This window comes from Brachyhypopomus gauderio, chromosome 4, assembly GCF_052324685.1.
Source record: "Brachyhypopomus gauderio isolate BG-103 chromosome 4, BGAUD_0.2, whole genome shotgun sequence".
Lineage (NCBI taxonomy): Eukaryota > Metazoa > Chordata > Actinopteri > Gymnotiformes > Hypopomidae > Brachyhypopomus > Brachyhypopomus gauderio.
Genome location: NC_135214.1, coordinates 22764788 through 22785341, shown reverse-complemented (window position 1 = coordinate 22785341; position 20554 = coordinate 22764788). Strand labels below are relative to the sequence as shown.

Below are 20554 nucleotides of genomic sequence, written 5' to 3'. Positions count from 1 at the left end.
GTTAGCGTGTGGTCTATGCTGGACTATGTTAGCGTGCGGTCTGTGCTGGACTATGTTAGCGTGCGGTCTGTGCTGGACTATGTTCGCGTGCGGTCTGTGCTGGACTATATTCGCGTGCGGTCTGTGCTGGACTATGTTCGCGTGCGGTCTGTGCTGGACTACGTTAGCGTGCGGTCTGTGCTGGACTATGTTGGCGTGCGGTCTGTGCTGGACTATGTTGGCGTGCGGTCTGTGCTGGACTATGTTGGCGTGCGGTCAGTGCTGGACTATGTTAGCGTGCGGTCAGTGCTGAACTATGTTAGTGTGCGGTCTGTGCTGGACTATGTTAGTTGCGGTCTGTGCTCGACTATGTCAGCGTGCGGTCTGTGCTGGACTATGTTAGCGTGCGGTCTGTGCTGGACTATGTTAGCGTGCGGTCTGTGCTGGACTATGTTAGTTGCGGTCTGTGCTGGACTATGTCAGTGTGCGGTCAGTGCTGAACTATGTTAGTGTGTGCTCTGTGCTGGACTATGGGGAAGCAACCTGCCCCGTGACCCGTTACATCTCACAGATATGGGGGCATGTAGCCAGCGCAGGAAGCAGAAAGTAAAGAATATGAATGTATTTACACATTATTTCTTATTATTTACAGACTAGCCAAAATCAGCACGCAACATAGCGCCAACGTGCCTAAAACTACTTCTGACATTTCAGGGAGAGGGTGTCTGCATCCATTACGTTACTGTCTCTGCCGGTCCAGACACTGAACACCACCCCACCCACACACACATCAAAGGTCCTCAACGAAACATCCCGGTGAAAGCAAGCTGTCCTGATTTCAGGCGTGTACCAAACAGGACTGGAGGTCTAGCGTCGCAACCCCAGTGTAGACGGGAAAAGAGCTTTAAACTGGGACACACATGCACACGCACGCGCACACACACACCCACACACACACACACACACACACACACACACACACACACACACACACACACACACACACACACACACACACACACACACCCTCCACCCTGGCTACTCTGCTGGTATATGCCAGATTTCAGAGATTTACACAGAGAAGTGCATCAACAAACTCATTCCTCATCTTTCCCCTCCTACTGACCCACATACAGAAGACAACAAACATTCTAAGGCCATTTTTGTCTAGACTCAGATCCTTGTTGGAATAATTGGGGTGGGGGGTTCAATTGAACCTTTACTCTTCTAATCTTAATCTTAATCCCTTAAACCCAGCTCTTCGTGTTTAAATGTGAACACATTCAGACCCAACGTACGCCCTTCAAACTGATGACCTGACTGCAGCTCTGACCACAGCCACTTCCTACACTGCATCTTTGGTGTTATGTTTCTTCATCTACAATCATCTAATAGACAACAGACCTCAGCGAGCTACTTGCCCCAAGATAATACCCCAGCCTCTTAATGCCACATTAGGGCCGTGTGTGTATGTGTGTGTGTGTATGTGTCTGTGTGTGAGAGTGGGGTGTGTGTGTGTGTATATATGTATGTGTGTGTGTATATATATGTGTGTGTGTGTGTGTGTGTGTGTGTGTGTGTGTGTGTGTGTGTGTGTGTGTGTGTGTGTGAGAGTGTGTGTGTGTGTGTGTGTGTGTGAGATCCATACCGGGTGGCGAACATGGCTCTGAGAGAGGAGAATGTGGCCGCGTCCTCCTTGAGGGCTTTGAGCTCGTTACGTAACTTCATCATGGTCTCGGTCACCATGGCTTTCTCGTTCTCGTACTTGCTCTTCAGGTTGGCCAGAGCCACTTCCGCAGTCTGGGGGGGTGCAGACGGATTATACCATTATGGCAAAATCAGGAGCCACTCACAAGACAGAAACATCAGTTGTACCTCATTGACTCACAATTTAATATGTCAAAACCCACATACTTCAAAATAGAACAAATAGATTTTAAGCTCGAAACAAAGAAATTAAAAACCTAAAATCAAGACAAAGCTAAATATGTTGCAACTGGCAACCCAAAGTTCAAAGGCCATCACCCGAAGGACTGGCGTCACCAATGGTGTGTTAAAAGTAGTTAACCTAAATCTGGAGTGTTGTGGTGTCTGTCCAGCCTCAAAAGACCATTAATGACACATCAGCGTCTGTGTTGGTACGGCAGGGGGTCACAGGTCGCCCACCCAGCCTGACAGGCAGGCCTTAATGCTGCTTTCATCTTTATTTGGTACACAGCACCTGGTGCTCAGTGGGCAGCCCAACAGCCGCTGTGTGCTGTGTGTGTTCACCACACTACATTTGCTTCACCAGGTGTGCCAACATTTTGGTCCTCTGTGTTTTCCTAACCCACTGTCCCACCCTAAACCCCACATTGCACCACGAGTCTTGGGACGAGTTATTTTTATCGTGTTAAAGGTACGTTTGTCCTGTTGGCATTCTGTTAAAGGTTCCACCTCATTCTCTGACTCCATTGGTAATTTTGCCTATATGTGCATAGTTAGTATAGTCAACTTTTACAACCTCAAGAGAGTGATAGGCCACTTTAACAGTAATGTGTTATCTTTACTGCAGTCTATTAAAGTTAGCGAGGAGCTTTGCACGATTCGTTGACCTGATAGCTTACCTGCTTGTTGGCCTTCAGGACGGTTCTCAAGGTGGCAATCTGCTCCCTCTTGGTGCTGAGGAGGGATTTGAGTTTGAGGATCTCCTCGAGGCTGGCCTCCTGGTCCCGGTCGGCCCCGGGGCCCAGCTCCATGGCGGCCACACGCTGGCGCGACAGCTCGGTGGTGCGGTCCACGGCCAGCTGCAGGTGGCGGATCTGGTCGCGGATGATGGCCACGAGGTTGTAGATGTTCATCGGTTCCTTTCTCGGGTCCGCCACCGGTGACGGCAGCGAGGAACCCGGGACGGGGGTTTCGGGCTCGGCCGTGGGGAAGAGGCCACGCGTCAGGAGGATGGGCGAGCGCCGGCCACGCCCCTCCGGGCTGGCCCGGCCGGGAGCCCCGCCCTTGCCCTCGCGGTAGTAGTCGAGCATGACGCGGTTGGGCGTCTCGTTGTTGCACATGCACACGTGGTGGTAGAGGTTGGCCAGCTCCTCGCTGAAGGTGGCCAGCTCGTCCTGGGCCACGCTCAGGCTGCCCTGCGTCTCGCCCGCCACCTCGCTCGCCTTCCTCAGCTCCTTCTCCACCCGTGCTAGCTCCTCCCGCTCCACCCGACTGCTCTGCTCCAGCACGCCGAGCTTGGAGACCAGCACCGACACCTGACCCTCCAGCCGCGCCCGCTCCTCCTCGTACTGCGACTGGCAGGTGGAGTACTCTGCCTTCACCGTCTTCAGCTCCTCCTTCAGCTCGCTCGCCTCCGTCACCGCCACCTGGGACGTTAATTAGGGGGGGGAGAGATTCAATACACGTTCCTCTTTTCTCCATTCACCATGCAACCCCACCGCTACTCTACAACTACACGTCTTGTGCGATTCAGCGACCTATCACGCCAGCCCGTTCACTACGGCCGAGACGTCGGGATGGTGGACTCGAACCGGCACCCCGGCCCCCTCTGGCGCCCCCTGCTGCTCCCACCTTGTACTTGCACTCGAGGATCTCGGGCCCGTTGATGTCCACCTCGTAGTACTCTGCGTCCTCCCGGCTGTCCCGCTCCTTCTCGTGGTCGAGGGCCGAGCGCCGCTCCTTGCTGGCCTGCAGCTTGCGCATGGCGTTCAGGTTCTGGGTCAGGCGGCTCACCTTCTCGTGCTCCTCGGAGAGTGCGCCGTGCGCCTGCTCCAGCTGCTTCTGGGAGTCCTGCAGCGTGGACAGCAGGCTCACCTTCTCCCTCTCCACCTGGACCAGAAGGATGACACGCGGTTGGAGGCGGAGCTTCTACGCCAGTATATCTATAATTGCCCCCAAAAAAGGGATTTGATTCGCAAGGAATGCATGCAATGCAAACTGTTTTTTTTGTGGGGGGGGAATTGTTGTTTGTCGAGGTAAAGATGATTATCTCTGAATCTATTTAGTTTCTTGTGCACTCACCCTCTCTCTCACCTACACACCTACACCTACACACACACACACACACACACACACACGGGTGTGTACAGGAGTCTTAGGTTACCTTGTCAAAGCGATATGCAGTGTGGCACTATATTACAAAGGGTTCATGTTTTATTTCTCAGTCTCAAAATCCTCATTCACCTTCATTTATTATTCAATATCAAGGAAATACAACCCTTTAACAGAAGGTCTCAAAAGTATGGATTTAATTCATATTTTTGTATTGACCAAAAAATTATGATTATCTTACAATTTTGTATCTAATTTTGAGAAAGGCAGTTTATTGACCTTAGTGTCAAACATCCACCATAGCAAGAGGTGGCCCATCCTGGATTTTGTCTATTAATATTTGTCTAATATTTTGTCTTTTAATATACTGATACATGATATTTAATGCTAACTTGCTCTGAATCTGAACGCACAAACTCCAGAGCTCCTGACTCGTATCAGGCATCAACCCCAGTACACAGCCTCCTCCCAACTGAGCCGCCACGCCTCTCCAGTGGCATCCATCTTGGATCAGATAGCCTCAGTTGCTCGGTGAGGTGACCCAGTATTGGTTAGTCGGCAAGGGCTGATCGATAGCTCCAGGAAAAGGGCAATCAGGATACCTCATAGCTGAGATTCTGCTCACCACTGTGCTGAGAATTCTGCAGTATTGGCTGGCAGCAGATTGCGTTGAAGGAATTTGCTTGTGGAAACTGAGAAATGTCCTTAATTCCTCTAGCGACGCTCTGTAGGACCGACACACCCCTTTTGACAGCAACCTGCCAACTAGCACGCAATGCACCTCAGTTTCCAAGGAGATGACCCCTACAGGTCAAAAGGTCCTGGGTTGATTTCCTGGCAGATGGCAGAGTTGACAACTCGCTATGGCAGAAGAGGGCGGGGCCATAGAAGCTAAGCTGAAGTTCCACTAATAGGATTTAATCAATGCAGCTGTCAGCCAATGAAAACAGAGCATGTCTCAAATCCTAACCACGCAGTGAGTAAAGACAGTCATAGTACACACATACTCACAGGCCTCATTTTAGACAGGATATCTCTTATTAAATAAGGGAGTTTTGTTTTGACCCTCATTAAACTCACACTAAAGCCCATTTCTATATGATGTAATGTCTAAAATTGGTTCTAACGCTTTGTACATCCTGGTGTTTGTTTATAAAGGCTTTGAGTCTGATATTAACTTGTTGATACTAACTGATATTAAAACTAGTTGCACTGTGATTTATTTAAACCGTTTTTCTATATTTGTTATAGTGTTTGTCACCTAAAAAAAAGTATGGAAATATTTTGAAAATGTTATGAAAGTATTTTGAGTACAAAAAGGAAATTGTATTTTGCACTCTTAAATATTTTGAGTTCAGGTAAAAGCAGATGTTTGAGATCTAGTATTAACGTAATGAAATGGACAAATGCTTCTGAAGTCAGCATCTCTGGTATCTCCAGTGTGCTGTAACAGCACACAGATCAAAACGTATGGCGAGATGCTCTCATGACGGCCCGGCGTTACCTGCACGAGTTGCTGTTTGAGCTTCTGGATTTCAGAGATGTTGAGTTCGCTCAGAAGGTCGTCCACGAGACTCGGGGCAGGCTGGAACAGCGTGCTTTTCTTGGGCGTGGAGACGCGGTTTTCGTCGCCAGCGTCAGGGATCTTCTCGAAACCGTTCTCGTAACCATGGACGGGGTCGTCGTTGTTGGGTTCCGTCGCGGCGTCGTCGCTGAACTTCAGGCCGTCCAGAGAGATGTTCAGTGCGTTGTGGTACATGGAGTCTCCGATGCTCATGTAGTGTGAGAGCTCCTTCCTCAAGGCCGCCTGCAGGAACGTAGGAATTGAAATGTAGTCAGTGAAACCAGCAATTCAGAAAGCATAAATGGCTAGAAGATAATATCAGTGCACTCAAGTATAACTAATCCATTATAAAGAATGTAAGCTAATTAGGTGAGGGTCAAATTCATATTGCTTCAACCACTATCTGTAGTCTCAGTTAACAGGTCTTACTAACTTAGTAACATATGATATTTATCCTTATTTAATTATCCTTAACAACCCATATCTGGAAATATCTCCTATGACACAACCTATATTGGATACAGTAATAGTGAACGTTCTAGACTCTCATGCTAGGTACAGTACAGGATCTGCTGGAGTTTTAGGTAAAGTACATGTTCTGCTGGAGTTCTAGGTACAGTTCAGGTTCTGTTGGAGTTCTAGGTACAGTACAGGTTCTGTTGGAGTTCTAGGTACAGTACAGGTTCTGCTGGAGTTCTAGGTACAGTACAGGTTCTGCTAGAGTTCTTGCCTTCTGCTCCCTCTCAGTCTTGATGGTCTCCAGGGCTTCTCCCAGCTGCCGCTCGGCTATCTCCTTCAGACGGATGGCGTCCTCCAATTGGCTATTCAGGAACTGAGTGTCCTCCTCCAGGCGACGGATCTCATGCTTCAGCCCTTCAAACTCCACCTGGAGGAAGAGACACGAGGAGGAGACATGAGGAGGAGACATGAGGACACAAGGAGGAGACACGAGGAGCGAACATGAGGAGGAGACATGAGGACACGAGGAGGAGATATTAGGAGGAGACATGAGGACACGAGGAGGAGATATGAGGAGGAGATACGAGGAGGAGACATGAGGACACGAGGAGGAGATATGAGGAGGAGATACGAGGAGGACACATGAGGACACGAGGAGGAGATATGAGGAGGAGATATGAGGAGGAGACATGAGGACACGAGGAGGAGATATGAGGAGGAGATACGAGGAGGACACATGAGGACACGAGGAGGAGATATGAGGAGGAGATATGAGGAGGAGACATGAGGACACGAGGAGGAGATACGAGGAGGACACATGAGGACACAAGGAGGAGATATGAGGAGGAGATACGAGGAGGACACATGAGGACACGAGGAGGAGATATGAGGAGGAGATACGAGGAGGAGACATGAGGACGAGACAAGAGGAGGGGACACGAGGACACAAGAAGGGGACATGAGGACACGAGGAGGGGACATGAGGACACGAGGAGGGGACATGAGACGGTCTTGGGTGTCAGATGAGGTCTAATGTGCTTTGTTGCCCCCCCACCTTAATGTGAACCTTTTTTTTATTAGTAATGGAATCAGACCTTTCTTTAAAAGAGGCTTTATTCTGATTATTTATCTTAATTAAATCAGCTCTGGTGTGGACTGAGTAATATCAAAACCCAGTTTTGGATTCAATGGAATTCAAGCCTAAATCTGCCTAAATAAATTTTATATAGTCAATGCCACATAACCACATAATTCAGTGTAATTACACTGAATTATGTGGTTATGTGGCATTGACTATATTAAATGAAATACATTTAAATTGAACTCCTTTAATTCTAATTAAAGGAAGTTAATATAATGTCTTTAATTCAGTTTTACTCTTTGTAAGATTAGAAGGCCGAAAAATAATATGAAATCCTGTAAATTGCACCATTACTGTTGGAATATTAAACATAACCTATTGTTCTTTATATATGATGTAAACACACATACAAAATTCTCTATGCTTTTGCAAGGGACGTGTATTTGACTATAACTGGGTAAATATATTTGACTATAACTAGGTGTTGCATAGCTTGTTTGAGCACAGAGGCATATTTCTACAAGTGAATTGCCCATTTTTTAGCAAAACAAATTTGTGAATACATGCTTGCAAAACACAGCTTTCTGTTTGCAATAGACATTATTTAGCAATCAGTGAAATATCCTGTCTCTGCTTGAGCACACAGACTTGTTTCTGTACGATGATTTTAAAGTAGTCGGTGAGTAATCGGTGATGCTACCTGACTCTGTTTGAGCACAGACACGTGTTTCTGCAGGGTGATGTTAAAGTAATCGGTGATGCTACCTGACTCTGTTTGAGCACAGACACGTGTTTCTGCAGGGTGATGTTAAAGTAATCGGTGATGCTACCTGACTCTGTTTGAGCACAGACACGTGTTTCTGCAGGGTGATGTTAAAGTAATCGGTGATGCTACCTGACTCTGTTTGAGCACAGACACGTGTTTCTGCAGGGTGATGTTAAAGTAATCGGTGATGCTACCTGACTCTGTTTGAGCACAGACACGTGTTTCTGCAGGGTGATGTTAAAGTAATCGGTGATGCTACCTGACTCTGTTTGAGCACAGACACGTGTTTCTGCAGGGTGATGTTCTCCTCCTCCAACTCGCTGTAGTCCTGCAGCAGACGAGCCTCACGGAACTTGTACTCTTTAATGTCGTCACGGAGACGAGATCTCTGCAGTTCCACCATCTGACTGTTCTGTAAGACAGAAAACACAACAGCATCAGTGTATGTGTGTGTGTGCGCGTGTGTGTGTGCGCTCCAATAACTGCCCGAGAGGGAGGTTATTCTCAGTTGTCATGGAAACCACACACCTCAGGATGGATTTAGTGAACTGTACTGGGGCTCTGAAAGAATACATGCGGGAAATGCAGATGGTGATTTCTGGGAAATGAAAGCGAAGGTAGTTATTGTGGAATGACACTCCTTTCTCACACGCGTCGAACACACGCGTGTTCTTGAGTGTGGCCTCTGGCCAAGCTGACATCCTTCTACATAATGCAGAGGGCAGGGGGGCGGAGTCTGGCAGATACGGGCCAATCTTCAGCACCGCCTTTTCTCCGCCCCTTCTTTCCTTCTTTCTGTCTTTCTCGTTTGGAGCACACAGGCAGCCCCTGGGATTAACAACGCTGAGACTTCTCCATCAGCCCCTGGGATTAACACCACTGAGATCTCTCCACCAACCCTCAGCCACGGCTCCTCAGCCATTTTGTGTCATCTGGCGTGTGTTTATACCCAAGTGTTCTAAGTATTGCCTGGCTGTGTTGATGTAGATGTGTACATGAGTTTTCTGTGTAGCAGTAAGATGATGCATCATTAACCTGTACTGGATCAATAAAAGGGCCATTAAGTCACATCATTATATGTCTGTCTTTTCCATGGTCTTATTTAAATTCCAAGTGTGATTTGTCACTGCTTTGAGACTTCATCTGTTAACATTATTAAATCAAGACTAAAAATATATATTTTTTAGAATATTTTTTTCTGTCCATCATCTTACTTTGTTTGTATTTCTTTTGTTAACGACCCATCATATTGATTGTTTCATTTTGCATTTACAATGTTTCTTATTACTTTATCGATCTTATCCATGTGCAGCACATTGTTGGGGTAATTGATGTGTGACTCCGTGACACCTGCTCCTTCACCAAGCAGTTATATAACAGGCTAACGACCTGGTCACACCCCCCGCCCCCTCGCACTTAAGATGCCGAGGTTAACAGATCAGCTTGGGCTTCTCAGGTCAATTCGAGTCAAATCTAGTGTGTGGTAACTCCGCCCATTTATGCTACATTTGCATAATCGCTCCCCCTTACAAATCATGCAAATGAGGGAATCTGGCTGGATCAGATGGCTGTAGATGTGTGTGTCAAACCACCAAACATATGTACTAATAATATTTACTAATGCAAATCACTGTAACCTTAAAAAGGTCTAGCAAAATTCTCAAAGTCAAAATATCCCATCTTGTTAAAGATTTATACTTCCTGATTATTTTAGGAACCCGCCAACAATAGCACAATGAAGTAATCAGCATATTCTGACCATGCTGCTGTCTGTGTCTTATATTACACTGTTGTTGCCTTTTAAAGGAACAGTGGTGCGTATTTGCACAGAGCTGCAGAAAGAGCCTCAAATTACCAGGCCCACGATCCTTTCAGTCTCATGAATTACAATGAATTACAAACTACTCAGGCCAATTAACACATTAATATTCATGAGGCCACCAGCATGTATAATGAGAGTGGGTGTTACCTGTTTTGCACAGGGCAAAACTCTGGCATACCCAACAGACACACAGCTCCACGTGTCCACAGCACCCAGATTATTATACAGTAATATTCAAAAATCATTAATAAATCACGTTTGCTTTTGCATGTCACAAGGACTCAACACTAGACTCTACATGCTATCAAAACCTCACATTAAAAAACTAAGCATAATTAGTACACAAGCATTAGAACCACAACCCCCCAAAAAATGTATTTGCATTCAAATTTCATAGATGCGAACATGTCAGAAGATGAGAGAGATTTGTTTTTTCATGCTGATGTCTACTCTGTAATATTCAAAACGCCTTCCTGTTTGGTCAGCCAGACGGGTCTAGTTTTGAGGAGATCTGCGTGAGGTTAGTGACGTGTACCTGCTCCACACGTTCCCTGTGGAGATGCGTTCCGACTATAGTTTACGGTTGACGTGACCTCATAACGTCTACATTCTCTATTAGCACGTTTAATGAAGCATTAATGTTTTACTGCACACGCACACACCTACACCCGCACCCACAACCACACCTCTACACACGCCATGAGAAGCATGTAAATCTTTTTACAACAGTCCGACAGCGTAGAGCGGGTGAGTGTTGGAAAGAGCGGGCGAAAGAAAGAAAAATCTGGCAGTGATCCAAGGTCAGCGGAGGTAGAGTGCTTACGCCACATGTTCATGAATTATTCAGCAAAGCAAAGCAGGAATTCTTAAAGCACCGCCAATCCACAGCACTGGTAATCCTAACACCTCAAGGAATATAAAAATGATTTGAATAGTTGGACTTATTAAGAGGTCTCGTAATCCCGGCTTTGGAGCAGGACCTACTGTTCTGGATGAGTCCTTGTATTTTGGGACTGGACTTTCACAGAACTGTTAGCCAACTTGTTAATCATACACACCTTGTACAAGGTGAGCATTCACAGGGCCATTGTTTACGTCGAACCCTCACCAGGACGACAAAGGAATGTAAAGATGGTGCTGATGTTCTCAGTATGTTCTGAAAGTCCTGCATGCTCCTCTGTGACACTCAAACACACCACACTTACACTCACGTGTGCTCTCTGGCCGAACCGGTCCATTACGTTCAGGCGGTTTAATGAGGAAAAGTGGAGCGTACGCCTTGTGTGTCTGAAAGAAGGCGGCAGTTTGAGGTGGAGTTTGTCAAACACATGCAATCCACAAAATCAGACAAGCAGTGCTGCGTGTTTTCCAAGCAGGACATCCTGTCTGGGATTCTGTCCCCTACCTTACGTTACTTTCTGCGTAAAACCAGATCACAACCGTTTTTCATCCGGGAGCCACTAATGTCAAACGGTTTTTGCCATGTCACTTCCTTTCCTCCGGTGCCCCTCGGGTCAGTACTGGGGCCAAAGATGTTTCTCAACCATCAAACACGTCAAAATACTACAATATTCATCAGCAACTGTATAAATCGCTGTACAGCACACACACCACATGCACTGTATTACAGTATCCATGAAAATGTGAATATCCCAGGGGACCAACAGCACTATCTTCTATCAATGTGTGCACTCTGCTGTGACAGTACGACAGCCAGAAGGCACGCCAATCAAGAGTGAGAGCAAACACATTCACACACCACAACTTTACTGTGGATCTGTGTGTGTGTGTGTGTGTGTGTGTGTGTGTGTGTGTGTGTGTGTGTGTGTGTGTGTGTGTATGTGTGTATGTGTGTGTGGGTGGTCTGTCTTTTGTTACCATGTTTTCTCTACCACTGATTTATCAAACATTACACAATGCATTCTCTCGCACTGTGTAGTTATAAAACGTGAGTTGTAAGGGTGGTGGGGACAAAACCATCTGTTTGCCTCTCCGTCCAGCTGTTCTCCCTCGCACGCTGACCTGTCCACCTTTGCCTTTTTGTCTGAAGGTCATCACACCCTTTTATGAATTTCGAGCTCCAGTTGAAACCAATCACAGCGGCAGACAAACTCAATTAGAAAACAGGGCCACAACCTCCCAACCAGGACGTTAATCAAATGAGTAAGGCAACAGTAGATACGGTTACTTAGAGAAGACATCGACTGAGGAGGGGGCCCGATGAGGGGGCCTGAGGTAACCAGATGTATGCCTGTCAGTAAATGGTAAATATTTACTCAGGCAAGTGATTGAGGCCTCCCTGGAGCCTTTTATTAGACACACGGGTCTCCAACATTAGCATAACACATTTATAAAATTACAAGAGGATTTGTAGGTGCTACACGTACAAGCTGCATGTCGTGACTAAGTGTGCACCAGGCCTCTGATAGGTATGGTGTCTGACCCTAACTTACACACAGGGCTGTGTTGAACATTTATGGGTTGTAGTGAATGCCACAGCAGGCAGCTGCACAGCTTGCATGAAGGGAGAGAGGTTTACATCCAAATATGGAGATATATAGTCGCCTGTCTCTGCTGTACTCTGGGTGTTTATGTTTAGGTGTAGATATATGGTTGTCTCTACTGTACTCTGGTTGTTTATGTTTACGTATAGATATATGGTTGTCTCTACTGTACTGTGGGTGTTTATGTTTAGGTGTAGATATATGGTTGTCTCTACTGTACTCTGGGTGTTTATGTTTAGGTGTAGATATATGGTTGTCTCTACTGTACTCTGGGTGTTTATGTTTAGGTATAGATATATGGTTGTCTCTACTGTACTCTGGGTGTTTAGGTTTAGGTGTAGATATATGGTTGTCTCTACTGTACTCTGCGTGTTTATGTTTAGGTATAGATATATGGTTGTCTACTGTACTCTGGGTGTTTAGGTTTAGGTGTAGATATATGGTTGTCTACTGTACTCTGAGTGTTTATGTTTAGGTGTAGATATATGGTTGTCTCTACTGTACTCTGGGTGTTTATGTTTAGGTGTAGATATATGGTTGTCTCTACTGTACACTGGGTGTTTAGGTTTAGGTGTAGATATATGGTTCTCTCTACTGTACTCTGGGTGTTTGCTTAGTTGTAGATATATGGTTATCTCTACTGTACACTGGGTGTTTAGGTTTAGGTGTAGATATATGGTTCTCTACTGTACTCTGGGTGTTTATGTTTAGGTGTAGATATATGGTTGTCTACTGTACTCTGGGTGTTTATGTTTAGGTGTAGATATATGGTTGTCTACTGTACTCTGGGTGTTTATGTTTAGGTGTAGATATATGGTTGTCTCTACTGTACTCTGGGTGTTTATGTTTAGGTGTAGATATATGGTTGTCTACTGTACTCTGGGTGTTTATGTTTAGGTGTAGATATATGGTTGTCTCTACTGTACTCTGGGTGTTTATGTTTAGGTGTAGATATATGGTTGTCTCTACTGTACTCTGCGTGTTTATGTTTAGGTGTAGATATATGGTCGTCTCTACTGTACTCTGGGTGTTTGGGTTTAGGTGTAGATATATGGTTCTCTCTACTGTACTCTGGGTGTTTATGTTTAGGTGTAGATATATGGTTGTCTACTGTACTCTGGGTGTTTATGTTTAGGTGTAGATATATGGTTGTCTCTACTGTACTCTGGGTGTTTATGTTTAGGTGTAGATATATGGTTGTCTACTGTACTCTGCGTGTTTATGTTTAGGTGTAGATATATGGTCGTCTCTACTGTACTCTGGGTGTTTGGGTTTAGGTGTAGATATATGGTTCTCTCTACTGTACTCTGGGTGTTTATGTTTAGGTGTAGATATATGGTTGTCTACTGTACTCTGGGTGTTTATGTTTAGGTGTAGATATATGGTTGTCTCTACTGTACTCTGGGTGTTTATGTTTAGGTGTAGATATATGGTTGTCTACTGTACTCTGGGTGTTTATGTTTAGGTGTAGATATATGGTTGTCTCTACTGTACTCTGGGTGTTTATGTTTAGGTGTAGATATATGATTGTCTCTACTGTACTCTGCGTGTTTATGTTTAGGTGTAGATATATGGTTGTCTCTACTGTACTCTGGGTGTTTATGTTTAGGTGTAGATATATGGTTGTCTCTACTGTACTCTGGGTGTTTATGTTTAGGTGTAGATATATGGTTGTCTCTACTGTACTCTGGGTGTTTATGTTTAGGTGTAGATATATGATTGTCTCTACTGTACTCTGCGTGTTTATGTTTAGGTATAGATATATGGTTGTCTCTACTGTACTCTGGGTGTTTATGTTTAGGTGTAGATATATGGTTGTCTACTGTACTCTGGGTGTTTATGTTTAGGTGTAGATATATGATTGTCTCTACTGTACTCTGCGTGTTTATGTTTAGGTATAGATATATGGTTGTCTCTGCTGTACTCTGGGTGTTTATGTTTAGGTGTAGATATATGGTTGTCTACTGTACTCTGGGTGTTTATGTTTAGGTGTAGATATATGGTTGTCTCTACTGTACTCTGGGTGTTTATGTTTAGGTGTAGATATATGGTTGTCTCTACTGTACACTGGGTGTTTAGGTTTAGGTGTAGATATATGGTTGTCTCTACTGTACTCTGGGTGTTTATGTTTAGGTGTAGATATATGGTTGTCTCTACTGTACTCTGCGTGTTTATGTTTAGGTATAGATATATGGTTGTCTCTACTGTACTCTGCGTGTTTATGTTTAGGTGTAGATATATGGTTGTCTCTACTGTACTCTGGGTGTTTATGTTTAGGTGTAGATATATGGTTGTCTCTACTGTACTCTGGGTGTTTATGTTTAGGTGTAGATATATGATTGTCTCTACTGTACTCTGCGTGTTTATGTTTAGGTATAGATATATGGTTGTCTCTACTGTACTCTGGGTGTTTATGTTTAGGTGTAGATATATGGTTGTCTACTGTACTCTGGGTGTTTATGTTTAGGTGTAGATATATGATTGTCTCTACTGTACTCTGCGTGTTTATGTTTAGGTATAGATATATGGTTGTCTCTGCTGTACTCTGGGTGTTTATGTTTAGGTGTAGATATATGGTTGTCTACTGTACTCTGGGTGTTTATGTTTAGGTGTAGATATATGGTTGTCTCTACTGTACTCTGGGTGTTTATGTTTAGGTGTAGATATATGGTTGTCTCTACTGTACACTGGGTGTTTAGGTTTAGGTGTAGATATATGGTTGTCTCTACTGTACTCTGGGTGTTTATGTTTAGGTGTAGATATATGGTTGTCTCTACTGTACTCTGCGTGTTTATGTTTAGGTATAGATATATGGTTGTCTCTACTGTACTCTGCGTGTTTATGTTTAGGTGTAGATATATGGTTGTCTCTACTGTACTCTGGGTGTTTATGTTTAGGTGTAGATATATGGTTGTCTACTGTACTCTGGGTGTTTAGGTTTAGGTGTAGATATATGGTTCTCTCTACTGTACTCTGGGTGTTTATGTTTAGGTATAGATATATGGTTGTCTACTGTACTCTGGGTGTTTATGTTTAGGTGTAGATATATGGTTGTCTACTGTACTCTGGGTGTTTATGTTTAGGTGTAGATATATGGTCGTCTCTACTGTACTCTGGGTGTTTATGTTTAGGTGTAGATATATGGTTGTCTCTACTGTACTCTGGGTGTTTATGTTTAGGTATAGATATATGGTTGTCTACTGTACTCTGGGTGTTTATGTTTAGGTGTAGATATATGGTTGTCTCTACTGTACTCTGGGTGTTTATGTTTAGGTGTAGATATATGGTTGTCTCTACTGTACTCTGGGTGTTGTTTATGTTTAGGTGTAGATATATGGTTGTCTCTACTGTACTCTGGGTGTTTATGTTTAGGTGTAGATATATGGTTGTCTCTACTGTACTCTGGGTGTTTATGTTTAGGTGTAGATATATGGTTGTCTCTACTGTACTGTGGGTGTTGTTTATGTTTAGGTGTAGATATATGGTTGTCTCTACTGTACTCTGGGTGTTTATGTTTAGGTGTAGATATATGGTTGTCTACTGTACTCTGGGTGTTTATGTTTAGGTGTAGATATATGGTTGTCTACTGTACTCTGGGTGTTTATGTTTAGGTGTAGATATATGGTTGTCTCTACTGTACTCTGCGTGTTTATGTTTAGGTGTAGATATATGGTTGTCTCTACTGTACTCTGGGTGTTTATGTTTAGGTGTAGATATATGGTTGTCTCTACTGTACTCTGCGTGTTTATGTTTAGGTGTAGATATATGATTGTCTCTACTGTACTGTGCGTGTTTATGTTTAGGTGTAGATATATGGTTGTCTCTACTGTACTGTGCGTGTTTATGTTTAGGTGTAGATATATGGTTGTCTCTACTGTACTCTGGGTGTTTATGTTTAGGTGTAGATATATGGTTGTCTACTGTACTCTGGGTGTTTATGTTTAGGTGTAGATATATGGTTGTCTACTGTACTCTGGGTGTTTATGTTTAGGTGTAGATATATGGTTCTCTCTACTGTACTCTGGGTGTTTATGTTTAGGTGTAGATATATGGTTGTCTCTACTGTACTCTGGGTGTTTATGTTTAGGTGTAGATATATGGTTGTCTCTACTGTACTCTGCGTGTTTATGTTTAGGTGTAGATATATGGTTGTCTCTACTGTACTGTGGGTGTTTATGTTTAGGTGTAGATATATGGTTGTCTCTACTGTACTCTGGGTGTTTATGTTTAGGTGTAGATATATGGTTGTCTACTGTACTCTGGGTGTTTGGGTACATATATACTATTGTTTTCTTGCACTGATTTTCCTCTTGAAAGAACAGGGCTTCCCCGGCAGACATGTTAGCACAACCACAACTCCCCTCCCCCATCTCTCCAGGGGCTTTTCTCCATCTCTCCATCCTTCCCTCTCTCCATCTGTGTGTGTGTGTGTGTGTGTGTGACTCACACACCATCCCCCCACTCTCTGCTTCCTTCTGTCCATGACTCAACCCATTCCTCCCTTGACCTGGTTTCTTTCTCCCACTACCCCCCACCCCACACACACACACACACACACACACACACACACACACACACCTACACACACACACACACACACACACACACACACATCTGTCTCTCATAGCTAGGCTGTGGTAAAAGCAGCCATAATAACCCTGCCTTCAGGTCACGTGTTCTCTCTGGTGGATCGTTCCAGTCATACATACTGTGCACACACACACGTGCACACACACAGGATAACCGCCTCTGCAGCAGTCCAAAAATATTTTGTGTAGAGAAAATAAAAAACAGCTTTTCAGCACAGCCCAACTGTACTGAGCGCAGCACTGACCCCAGGTCAGACAAAAGTAGCACTCACCATTTTACACAGCAGCAAAAACAAATCAGAATCAAGTGGGGGATGCGAGAGGCCCTGGGGGGGTGTGTGGGTCTTCAGAGGCAGTAGAGAGAGAGGGTTGGACCTGTGAGCACCAGAGGGGTCTGTCTCTACCAGCACCAGAGACCACGCTGCTGTAATGTGATCGCAAGGTCACAGCTGGACCCGCCTGGGGCACTTACGACAGTGTGGGGCTTGAGATGGGGGTGGGGCAAATAAAACGTGTGTGTGTGTGTACAGATGAGGTTGGTTATGGACTGGCATGTGTGTGTGTGTGTGTGTGTTGCACTGATCCTGTTCTAAAAACTGCACTCTTGTTATAGAATACAGCCCTTAAATCACAGCAACAGTTCAACAGCCCATCACTCAGGATTACTACTGTAAACAGACACATTCACAGACTCGCAGTGTTCAGTGACCCTGGCTGTGCTTCTTGTAAATTATCCTACATTTGAGTCTGCTAAACTAACCCAAAAACCAGAGGTCCTACTACGACTGTGTTCCTCAGTCTTCTTCTAACTGGATTCTCTTTGCATCTGTGATCTACACTACAAGCATCGTTCCCAAAACTTATATCCAAGAATCAAGAAATTGAAACGGTCTTTTTAGAATAAAAAAACCGAACATGGCAGATTTAGGAGGGTCTCCTCTCTCCACCTCCTTCCCATGGCAACAGGAAATTTAGATCTCGGCAGCTGTAGAGGTCTAAAATAAAAGAGCTTCACACCATGACTCTGACGTTACCTTGTATTAATTAACATGCAAAGCAACCAGTTAGCATTAGCAATAAAATGCTGCGGCAATGCGGAATAAGTAACAATAATATTACCTTGTAAAAATATCATATATATGATATTATCTTACGTGAAATCTCTAAGGTATTTTTGCAGACTTCATAACAATACAATTTCTGCATATCTGAAGTAACCTCATCACTTGAAATATTAGGGCTGTGTAACTAATGCAGTCGTAAACGATGACATCATCTTTACGAACGTAATTTGTTGAGCGGGGGGGGGGGGGTGGCGAACGTAATATGTTGAGGGGGGGGGGGGGGTGGCGAACGTAATTTGTTGAGTGGATTGCAGATTGGCTACCGTGAATGTCAATCAAAATACAACCGTCAGTGCAGATGTGCGATTCATCTACTACTATTTTATGTGACGCGATCTACGCACATTCCTTCGCGATCGACCGGTCGATCGCGATCGACGTAATGAGCACCCCTGGTCTATACGATCTCCAACCTCACTGCCAGATGCCACTAAATCTTGATCCTTTAACTATGATCAGTGGTAAAACACAATATGGACGACTGGCTCTTTCCACCAGTCATGATGTAAATGGTGACATTCTATAGGCAAGTGTACATTGAATTTTCAGTGAAGTCTTTTGAAAGGTACTCCAGGGCTCTAGTCAGTACAGCTGCACTGAAGGGATTTTACACACACAAATATAAAGATCTCTACTGCTCAAGCCTATTTCAGGCAACACATAGCCATTCAGCCAACCAGCAGAGCAGTGCTAGTCTTTGATTGGTAGCTCAAGTAGAAACGTGGGGCATGTGCTTCACGATTGGAGGGTGGGGCAGGGGGAGGGGCTGAGCGGAACGGGTGCCGATGTGTACAGACACGTGAGACGTGCCATTAACACAAAAAAATGGAGGTGACTCTTTCCTAATTTTACAAAGATATTTCTCAATATCCTGGGAAGTGTGTGTAGGGTAAGCGTGTGTAGGGTAAGTGTGTGTAAGGTAAGTGTGTGTAGGGTAAGTATGTGTAGGGTAAGTATGTGTAGGGTAAGTATGTGTAGGGTAAGTATGTGTAAGGTAAGTGTGTGTAAGGTAAGTGTGTGTAGGGTAAATGTGTGTAAGGTAAATGTGTGTAGGGTAAATGTGTGTAGGGTAAATGTGTGTAAGGTAAGTGTGTGTAGGGTAAGTGTGTGTAGGGTAAATGTGTGTAAGGTAAGTGTGTGTAAGGTAAGTGTGTGTAGGGTAAGTGTGTGTAGGGTAAGTGTGTGTAGGGTAAGTGTGTGTAGGGTAAGTGTGTGTAGGGTAAATGTGTGTAAGGTAAGTGTGTGTAGGGTAAGTGTGTGTAGGGTAAGTGTGTGTAGGGTAAGTGTGTGTAAGGTAATTGTGTGTAGGGTAAGTGTGTGTAGGGTAAGTGTGTGTAAGGTAAGTGTGTGTAGGGTAAGCGTGTGTAAAGTAAGCGTGTGTAAGGTAAGCGTGTGTAGGGTAAGCGTGTGTAGGGTAAATGTGTGTAGGGTAAATGTGTGTAGGGTAAATGTGTGTAAGGTAAGTATGTTTAGGGTAAGTGTGTGTAGGGTAAGTGTGTGTAGGGTAAAAGTTGTGTAAGGTAAGTGTGTGTAGGGTAAGTGTGTGTAAGGTAAGTGTGTGTAAGGTAAGTGTGTGTAGGGTAAGCATGTGTAGGGTAAATGTGTGTAGGGTAAATGTGTGTAAGGTAAGTATGTTTAGGGTAAGTGTGTGTAGGGTAAGTGTGTGTAGGGTAAAAGTTGTGTAAGGTAAGTGTGTGTAGGGTAAGTGTGTGTAAGGTAAGTGTGTGTAGGGTAAGTGTGTGTAGGGTAAGTGTGTGTAGGGTAAATGTGTGTAGGGTAAATGTGTGTAGGGTAAATGTGTGTAAGGTAAGTGTGTGTAGGGTAAGTATGTGTAGGGTAAATGTGTGTAGGGTAAGTGTGTGTAGGGTAAGTGTGTGTAAGGTAAGTGTGTGTAGGGTAAGTGTGTGTAGGGTAAATGTGTGTAAGGTAAGTGTGTGTAGGGTAAGTGTGTGTAAGGTAAGTGTGTGTAGGGTAAGTGTGTGTAGGGTAAGTGTGTGTAGGGAAAGTGTGTAGGGTAAATGTGTGTAGGGTAAATGTGTGTAAGGTAAGTGTGCGTAGGGTAAGTGTGCGTAGGGTAAGTGTGCGTAGGGTAAATGTGCGTAAGGTAAGTGTGCGTAAGGTAAGTGTGCGTAGGGTAAGTGTGTGTAAGGTAAGTGTGTGTAAGGTAAGTGTGTGTAGGGTAAGTGTGTGTAGGGTAAATGTGTGTAGGGTAAGTGTGTGTAGGGTAAGTGTGTGTAGGCTAAGTGTGTGTAGGCTAAGTGTGTGTAAGGTAAGTGTGTGTAAGGTAAGTGTGTGTAGGGTAAGTGTGTGTAGGGTAAGTGTGTGTAGGGTAAGTGTGTGTAAGGTAAGTGTGTGTAAGGTAAGTGTGTGTAAGGTAAGGTACTTGGTGTAAATCACTGAAGCCAAGACAATCCAGTGAGAAGAACACTGAAGAAGACTGTAGTTGCATGATTATCTGTGATTATATCTCATGTTTCTGGGTCAGTTTATCAGACACGTTCTTGCCCTACATATGAAACGTGGGATCATTTACAAGCAGAAGAAACCTTCCAAGTCACTGTTAAACGTGCTTAAATGTGCTTAAACACTCTGTCACTGAACACCGCTCTTCCTATTGTGTGTGTGTGA

At 44.4% G+C, this 20554-nt stretch overlaps 1 protein-coding gene across 3 annotated transcripts in view; it reads right to left on the bottom strand.

The window, feature by feature from the left end:
* The window catches only part of bicd2a (BICD cargo adaptor 2a), a 45234-nt gene that overhangs the window by 10029 nt on the left and 14651 nt on the right, over positions 1-20554 (bottom strand). For 2 of the 3 annotated variants that reach the window (XM_077003102.1, XM_077003103.1), the window contains exons 3-8: positions 8147-8299; positions 6312-6467; positions 5522-5824; positions 3538-3795; positions 2586-3332; positions 1628-1779 (exon numbers count right to left, since the gene is read on the bottom strand). In XM_077003102.1, the coding sequence (XP_076859217.1) occupies positions 1628-1779; positions 2586-3332; positions 3538-3795; positions 5522-5824; positions 6312-6467; positions 8147-8299 (1769 nt within the window). The remainder of the gene's footprint in view (positions 1-1627; positions 1780-2585; positions 3333-3537; positions 3796-5521; positions 5825-6311; positions 6468-8146; positions 8300-20554) is intronic. The other variant, XM_077003104.1, reaches the window with a different exon arrangement.